The 9121-nt window shown below is 43.5% G+C and overlaps 1 protein-coding gene across 1 annotated transcript; it reads right to left on the bottom strand.

Annotated features, from left to right (window-relative positions):
• Positions 1-1519: 1519 nt before the first annotated feature.
• On the bottom strand, positions 1520-2555 carry LOC147981232 (uncharacterized). Its single transcript, XM_087515901.1, has 3 exons — positions 2438-2555; positions 1779-2378; positions 1520-1578 (listed from the first exon to the last, which is right to left on the bottom strand). The coding sequence occupies exons 1-3, from the start codon at positions 2553-2555 to the stop codon at positions 1520-1522; spliced, it is 777 nt and encodes a 258-aa protein (XP_087372027.1).
• Positions 2556-9121: the final 6566 nt, after the last annotated feature.

The raw sequence follows: 9121 nt of genomic DNA, 5'->3' as shown, positions 1-9121 counted from the left end.
CTTTTACACATAAGACCTCTAGCTTTCCTATTATACAACAAGAGTACCGACACTCCCCCTCAAGATGGGGCGAAGATGTCAATAAGCCCCATCTTGTTACAAATCCTCGTAAATGATACAACACCTATCCCTTTTGTTAATACATCTGCAAGCTGATCTACTGACCTAACATAACTAATTTGGAATAACCTTTCATCTAATTTCTCCCGGATAAAGTGCCTATCTATCTCAATATGTTTAGTTCTATCATGATAAACAGGGTTGTTCACTATGTTAATTGTGGCCTGATTATCACAATATACCTGAATAGGGTGCGCCACTGCAGAACTGCAACTCCGTTAGCAATGTTTTTAGCCACATCAGTTCACACAACCCTGAAGCCATTGACCTAAACTCCGCTTCCGCTGTCGAGCGAGCTACCACACTCTGCTTCTTACTTCTCCAACTAACCAAATTTCCTCCGACAAACATGCAGTAGCCCGAAGTTGAACGCCTATCATCTAAGCATCCAGCCCAGTCCGCATCTGTGTACCCCTCGATTCTCAGATGTCCATGATTAGTGAACAGGATTCCCTTCCCAGGACAACTCTTTAAGTATCTTAGAATTCTATTCGCAGCATCTAAGTGGCTAGTTCTAGGGTCATGCATGTATCTGCTTACAATACTAACAGCATATGCTATATTTGGTCTCGTATGTGACAGATAGATTAACCGCCCAACTAGCCTTTGGTATTGGTACCTATCAACGGGATCACCACCATCTGCAGAGATCCGATGATTCTGTTCTATTGGTGTGACTGTAGGTTTGCATCCTAACATCCCTGTCTCCTCAAGTAAATCAAGCACATATTTTCTTTGTGAGAGATAAATACCTTTTGGGCCATATGCAACTTCGATTCCCAAGAAGTAGTGGAGATATCCCATATCCTTGACTTCAAACGACTTTGCTAACATCTTCTTCAACTGAGATATCTCCACCTCATTGTTACCTGTAATCACAATGTCATCTACATAAACAAGAAGTATAGCAATGTAATCGCACTGGCATTTAAAGAATAGGGTATGATCTGCATTGCTTTGCCGATAACCCATGGAACAGATTTCCTTTCGAAACCTTCCGAACCATGCCCTAGGAGACTGTTTTAGTCCATACAGAGACTTTGTTAACCGACACACTTTACCCTCTGTTTCCCGGCTTCTAAACCCAGGAGGAATTTCCATATAAACCTCCTCTTGCAAATCTCCATGGAGAAAAGCATTTTTAACATCCATCTGGAACAATTTCCACTTCTGATTTGCAGCTATCGAGATTAAAGTCCTGACAGTACTCAATTTCGCCACTGGAAGAAACGTTTCATCATAATCCACTCCGTAAGTTTGACTATACCCTTTTGCAACTAGCCTAGCCTTATATCTTTCCACCTTACCATTTGGAGTTTGTTTAACTGTAAATACCCATTTACAACCCACAATTTTCTTATCTACAGGGAAAGAAGTAAGTACCCATGTTTGGTTCTTATCAAGTGCTGCCATTTCCTCTAACATTGCCGCCCTCCATTCTGGGTATTGCTTCGCTTCCTGCCAGTCACGTGGTATAGGTAAAGTTGAATGCAAGGAAGCTATAAATGACTTATACAAAGGCCCAATAGAATTGTATGTAACATAATTAGAGACATCATATGGGGCTAATTTAGAGGGCAATTTTCCAGCAATAGTGCGAGGCTGCTTTCTAAGGGCAATGGGAACATTTAAGTCATCATAAGCAAGAGGAGGTATACCATCGCTTGTGGAGACCAGTAGTGGAGTATGAGATGAAGCTGATGGTTGTGAACTGGAATCATGCCCGTCGGATTGAACTTGAGCTTCTGAATCATCCTTCACTGGACTAATTTCCTCCCCCTGCACATGTTCTTCCTCAGTTTGATGTCTCCGCGTATACACCCGCAGATTTTGTTCTTCATTCAGTCTTGCCCACCGCATAACTTCAGTTGATGTATTTTGTCTCTCCCCTTGCATAGTTCGCCCTGGTTCTCCTTCTATAAGATCCACATCTATATTATCATTTCTGTCTTCCAATGGTATTACTCCAACCACCATTTCTCTTGATGGTGTAGAATTGCTCTCTTCTCCTTCTTTTTCTCCCCCTGTCCCGTTGTCCAGATCTGAAACATCACTAGAAAACAGATCAGGAAAGACATCGGTTAAATCATCAGGTTCCCCATAAAATGGTACTTGTTCCCTGAAGATTACATCCATGCTCACAAACATTCGTTTTTCTGATGGACACCAACACTTATAGCCTTTCTGCTTCCCAGAATACCCCACAAACACACACTTCACAGCCCTTGGATCTAACTTTCCAACAGATGGCCTGTAATCTTTCACAAAACACACACACACCCGAACACCTTTGGTGGAACCACATATGTAGTCCTACCTGTCAGACACTCTATTGGAGTTTTGTAACCAAGAACTCTAGATGGCATTCTGTTCATCAAGTATGCAGCAGTCATTACTGCCTCACTCCACAGAAATTTTGGAACATTCATGGCCATCATGATACACCGTGTAATCTCTAAGAGATGCCTATTTTTTCTCTCAGCCAAGCCATTCTGTTCAGAGGTACCAGGACAAGTAGTTTGATGAATAATTTCAAAGCTTGATAAATATTCATCAAACTCCTTATTCACATATTCCGTGCCATTATCAGTACGGAGTACTTTCACGCATGCATTATATTGGGTCATGATTAAATTATGAAAATCCCTAAAACAATCAAATACATCACTCTTGTTTTTCAACACATAGACCCAAGTAGTCCTAGTGCAGCAGTCAATGAATGTGACAAAAGAGCGATATCCATTAAGAGATAATACTCCGCTAGGACCCCATACATCCGAGTGGATGGTCTGAAGCGGTCTATTATCAGAAGATACATAAGTACTCCTAGTCTGTTTCCCATAGTGGCACGCATCACATACTAGATTCTCTTTGCTAATTTTATTATATAGGTTTGGATAAAGCTGACCCAAAATGACAAAAGACATATGTCCTAGCCTGCGATGATGAAGAAGAAATTCCTCCAGTGGAGAGTGAGACAACACATCAGCAACAGTAGGTGACATGTTATCATCTAAGTAGTACATGCCATCACGCATGCTCCCTATGTTGGAAATATGCCCTAGAGGCAATAATAAATTGGTTATTATTATATTTCCTTGTTCATGATAATCGTTTATTATCCATGCTAGAATTGTATTGATAGGAAACTCAGATACATGTGTGGATACATAGACAACACCATGTCCCTAGTAAGCCTCTAGTTGACTAGCTCGTTGATCAATAGATGGTTACGGTTTCCTGACCATGGACATTGGATGTCGTTGATAATGGGATCACATCATTAGGAGAATGATGTGATGGACAAGACCCAATCCTAAGCCTAGCATAAGATCATGTAGTTCGTTTGCTAAAGCTTTTCTAATGTCAAGTATCATTTCCTTAGACCATGAGATTGTGCAACTCCCGGATACCGTAGGAGTACTTTGGGTGTGCCAAACGTCACAACGTAACTGGGTGGCTATAAAGGTTCACTACAGCTATCTCTGAAAGTGTCTGTTGGGTTGGCACGAATCGAGACTGGGATTTGTCACTCCGTGTAACGGAGAGGTATCTCTGGGCCCACTCGGTAGGACATCATCATAATGTGCACAATGTGACCAAGGAGTTGATCACGGGATGATGTGTTACGGAACGAGTAAAGAGACTTGCGGTAACGAGATTGAACAAGGTATCGGGATACCGACGATCGAATCTCGGGCAAGTACAATACTGCTGGACAAAGGGAATTGAATACGGGATTGATTGAATCCTCGACATCGTGGTTCATCCGATGAGATCATTGTGGAACATGTGGGAGCCAACATGGGTATCCAGATCCCGTTGTTGGTTATTGGCCGGAGAGTTGTCTCGGTCATGTCTGCATGGTTCCCGAACCCGTAGGGTCTACACACTTAAGGTTCGATGACGCTAGGGTTGTTAGGAAGACTTGTATGTGATTACCGAATGTTGTTCGGAGTCCCGGATGAGATCCCGGACTTCACGAGGAGTTCCGGAATGGTCCGGAGGTAAAGATTTATATATGGAAAGTTGTTGTTCGGGTTTCGGGAAAAGTTCGGTTTTTTCGGTATTGTACCGGGAAGCTTCCGGAAGGTTCCGGAGGATTCCGGAGGGGTCCGAAGGTCCGGAAAATGTTCCACCACGTCCAATACAACAGCATGGGCTATAGGGGGGCGCCCTAACCTTAATGGGCCATGGGCACCAGCCCCCCCCCCCAAGGCCCATGCGCATGGGAGAGGGGAAACCCTAAGGGGGAGGGCCTCCACTTGACTTGGGAGGCACTCCTCCCCCCCCCCTTGGCCGCCGCCCCCAACCCTAGATGGGATCTAGGGGGGCCGGCCCCCTCTCTCCCCAACTATAAATAGTGGAGGGGTGGGAGGGCGGCCACACCCTTGAACCTGGCGCAGCCCCTCCCCTCCAATACCTCTTCTCCTCCGCGTGAGCTTGGCGAAGCCCTGCCGGAGAACTGCCACTCCATCACCACCACGCCGTCGTGCTGCTGTTGGACCCTCTTCCTCAACCTCTCCCTCCTCCTTGCTGGATCAAGGTGTGGGAGACATCTCCGTTCCGTACGTGTGTTGAACGCGGAGGTGCCGTCCGTTCGGCGCTAGGATCATCGGTGATTTGGATCACGACGAGTACGACTCCATCAACCCCGTTCACTTGAACGCTTCCGCTTAGCGATCTACAAGGGTATGTAGATGCACTCTCCTTCCCCTCGTTGCTAGATTACTCCATAGATTGATCTTGGTGATGCGTAGAAAATTTTAAATTTCTGCTACGATCCCCAACAGTGGCATCATGAGCTAGGTCTATGTGTAGTTTCTATGCACAAGTAGAACACAAGTTGTTGTGGGCGTCGATTTTGTCAATTTACTTGCCGTTACTAGTCTTATCTTGATTCGGCGGCATTGTGGGATGAAGCGGCCCGGACCGACCTTTCACGTACTCTTACGTGAGACTGGTTCCACCGACTGACATGCACTAGTTGCATAAGGTGGCTAGCGGGTGTCTATCTCTCCCACTTTAGTCGGATCGGATTCGATGAAAAGGGTCCTTATGAAGGGTAAATAGAAATTGGCATATCACGTTGTGGTTTTCGCGTAGGTAAGAAACGTTCTTGCTAGAAACCTATAGCAGCCACGTAAAAACTTGCAACAACAATTAGAGAATGTTTAACTTGTTTTTGCAGCATATGCCTTGTGATGTGATATGGCCAAAAGGATGTGATGAATGATATATGTGATGTATGAGATTGATCATGTTCTTGTAATAGGAATCACGACTTGCATGTCGATGAGTATGACAACCGGCAGGAGCCATAGGAGTTGTCTTAATTTATTTATGACCTGCGTGTCAACATAAACGTCATGTAATTACTTTACTTTATTGCTAAAGCGTTAGCCATAGTAGTAGAAGTAATAGATGACGAGACAACTTCAAGAAGACACGATGATGGAGATCATGATGATGGAGATCATGGTGTCATGCCGGTGACAACGATGATCATGGATCCCCGAAGATGGAGATCAAAAGGAGCAAAATGATATTGGCCATATCATGTCACTATTTGATTGCATGTGATGTTTATCATGTTTTACATCTTATTTGCTTAGAACGACGGTAGCTTAAATAAGATGATCCCTCACTAAAATTTCAAGAAAAGTGTTCCCCCTAACTGTGCACCGTTGTGAAGGTTCGTTGTTTCGAAGCACCACGTGATGATCGGGTGTGATAGATTCTAACGTTCGAATACAACGGGTGTTGACGAGCCTAGCATGTACAGACATGGCCTCGGAACACATGCGAAACACTTAGGTTGACTTGACGAGCCTAGCATGTACAGACATGGCCTCAGAACACGGAAGACCGAAAGTTCGAACATGAGTCGTATAGAAGATATGATCAACATGAGATGTTCACCGTTGATGACTAGTCCGTCTCACGTGATGATCGGACACGGCCTAGTCAATTCGGATCATGTTTCACTTAGATGACTAGAGGGATGTCTATCTGAGTGGGAGTTCATTAAATAATTTGATTAGATGAACTCAATTATCATGAACATAGTCTAAATTGTCTTTGCAAATATGTTGTAGATAAATAGCTCACATTGTAGCTCCCTGTTTCAATACGTTCCTAGAGAAAGATTAAGTTGAAAGATATTGTAAGCAATGATGCGGACTAGGTCCGTAGTCCGAGGAGTGTCCTCACTGCTACACAAAAGGCTTACGTCTTTGATGCACCGCTCGATGTGCAAACCCCTACAACGTCGTCTGTGGATGTTGTGAACACCTGACAGACACATCCTGATGACTACTTGATAGTTTAGTGCACCATACTTTACGGCTGAGAATCGGGATTCAAATGACGTTTTGAATGCCATAGAACATATGAGATGTTCCAAGAGCTGAAATTGGGATTTCATGCTCATGCCCGTGTTGAGAGGTGTGAGACCTCTGACAAGTTCTTTTGCCAACAAGATGGAGGAGAATAGCTCAGCTAGTGAGCATGTGCTCAGAATGTCTGGGTGCTACAATCACTTAAATCAAGTGGGAGTTAAACTTCCAGATAAGATAGTGATTGATAGAGTTCTCTAGCCACTATCACTAAGCTACTAGATCTTCGTGATGAACTATGACATGCAAGGGATGGAGTTGATCCCGGAGCTGTTCGCGGTGTTTAAGACCGCAAAAGGTAGAAATCAAGAAGGAGCATCAAGTGTTGATGGTTTAACAAGACCACTGGTTTCAAGAAGGGCAAGGTCTAGAAGGGAAACTTCATGGATGGCAAACCAGTTGCCGCTCCAGTGAAGGAACCCAAGGTTGAACCCAAACCCGAGACTACGTGCTTCTATTGTAAGGGGAACGGTCACTGGTAGCGGAATTACTCCAAATGCATGGTAGATAAGAAGGCTGGCAACTTCAAAGTATATACGTGTAATTAATGTGTACCTCACTAGTACTCCTGGTAGCACCTGGGTATTGGATACCGGTTCAGTTGCTATTATTGGTGACTTGAAACAAAAGCTACGGACTAAACGGAGACTGGCTAAGGGCGAGGTGACGATGTGTGTTGGAAGTGTTTCCAAAGTTGATGAGATCACCATCGCACGCTCCATCTGCCTTCGGGATTAGTATTGAACCTAGATAAATGTTATCAGGTGTCTACGTTGAGCATGAATATGATTAGATCATGTTCATTGCAATACGATTATTCATTTAAGTTAGAGAATAATGGTTATTCTGTTTACATGAATAATACCTTCCATGGTCATGCACCCTATGTGAATGGTTCAGTGAATCTCGGTCGTAGTAATACACATGTTCACGCCAAAAGATGTAGAGTTAATAATGATAGTACCACTTTCTTGTGGCACTGCCGCTTAGGTCATATTGGCGTAAGATGCACGAAGAAACTCCATATTGATGGATGTTTGGAGTCACTTGATTTTGAATCGCTTGACACATGCGAGCCATGCCTCATGGGCAGGATGACTAAGACCCCGTTTTCAGGTACAATGAAACGGGCAAGTGACTTGTTGGAAATCATACATGCTGATGCGTGTGATCCAATGAGAATTGAAGCGTGCAGTGGATATCGCTATTTTCTCATCTTCACTGACGATTTGAGTAGATATAGGTATATTTACTTAATGGAGCACAAGTCTGAAACGTTTGAAAAGTTCAAGCGATTTCATAGTGAAGTTAAGAATCATCATAACAAGAAGATCAAATTCCTACGATCTGATCAATGAGAATTTCTGAGTTATGAGTTTGGCAAACACTTAAGACATTGTGGAATTGTTTCACAGTTGAAGCCACCTGGAACACCACAGGGTAATGGTGTGTCCAGATGTCGTAATCGAACCCTATGAGATATGGTGCGATCTATGATGTCTCTTACCGATCTACCGTTTCATTTTGAGGATATGCATTAGAGATAGCTGCATTCACTTTAGATAGGACACCATATAAGTCTGTTGAGACGACGCCGTATGAACATTGGTTTGGCAAGAAACCAAAGTTGTCGTTTCTTAATGTTTGGGGCTGCGATGCTTAAGGCTTCAGCCAGAGAAGCTCGAACCCAAAGCGGACAAACACATCTTCATAGGATACCCAAAGGTGACAATTGGGTATACCTTCTATCTTAGATCCGAGGGCAAATTGTTTGTCGCTAAGAACGGGTCCTTTCTCGAGAAGGAGTTTCTCTCGAAAGAATTGAGTGGGAGGAAGATAGAACTTGATGAGGTTGTTGAACCTTTAATTTCAACCAGAAATTGATGCAACACAGAAAGATGTTTTCTGTGGTGCCTACGTCTGTTGAATAGGAAGTTAATGATAGTGATCATGAAGCTTCGGATCAAGTTGCTATCGAACCTCGTAGGTCGACAAGGATATGTGCTACTCCTGAGTGGTGCGGTGATCCTGTCTTAGATATCATGTTGTTAGACAGCAATGAACCTACGAGCTATGGAGAAGCGATGGTGGGCCCGTATTCCGACAAATGTTTAGAAGCCATGAAATCCGAGATAGGATCCATGTATCAGAACAAAGTATGGACTTTGGTGGACTTGCCTGTTGATCGGCAAGCCATTGAGATAAATGGATCTTTAAGAAGAAGACGGACGTGGGCGGTAATGTTACCGTCTATGAAGCTCGACTTGTGGGAAAGATTCTCTTCACAAGTTCAAGGAGTTGACTACGATGAGAATTTCTCACCCGTAGCGATGCTTAAGTCCGTCGGAATCATGTTAGCATTAGCTACATTTTTGATTATGAAATCTGACAGATGGATGTCAAAAACAAGTTTTCTTACCAGTTTTCGTAAGAAAGAGTTGTATGTGATACAATCAAAGTTTTGTCGATCCTAAGGATGCTAAAAGGTATGCTAGCTCCAGCAATCCTTCTATGGACTAGAGCAAGCATCTCGGAGTCAGAATACATGCTTTGATAGAGTGATCAAAGCTTTTAGGTTTATACAATGTTTGCTAGAAACTTGT

Source organism: Triticum urartu, chromosome 3A (genome assembly GCF_056163025.1).
Source record: "Triticum urartu cultivar PI428250 chromosome 3A, HENAU_Tu73, whole genome shotgun sequence".
In the NCBI taxonomy this organism is placed as follows: domain Eukaryota; kingdom Viridiplantae; phylum Streptophyta; class Magnoliopsida; order Poales; family Poaceae; genus Triticum; species Triticum urartu.
Note: the sequence above shows the minus strand (reverse complement) of the source record. Positions and strands in the feature narration are given on the sequence as shown.

Bases quoted from the DNA above. Each gene is read 5' to 3' on its own strand.
- LOC147981232 (XM_087515901.1), bottom strand. From the start codon at position 2,555: ATGGCCATGAATGTTCCAAAATTTCTGTGGAGTGAGGCAGTAATGACT. The intron at 2,379-2,437 runs GTAGGACTACAT...GTTTTGTGAAAG, and splicing joins TCCAATAGAGTGTCTGACAG to ATTACAGGCCATCTGTTGGA. The intron at 1,579-1,778 runs GTATACCTCCTC...CGTGACTGGCAG, and splicing joins ACTGGTCTCCACAAGCGATG to GAAGCGAAGCAATACCCAGA.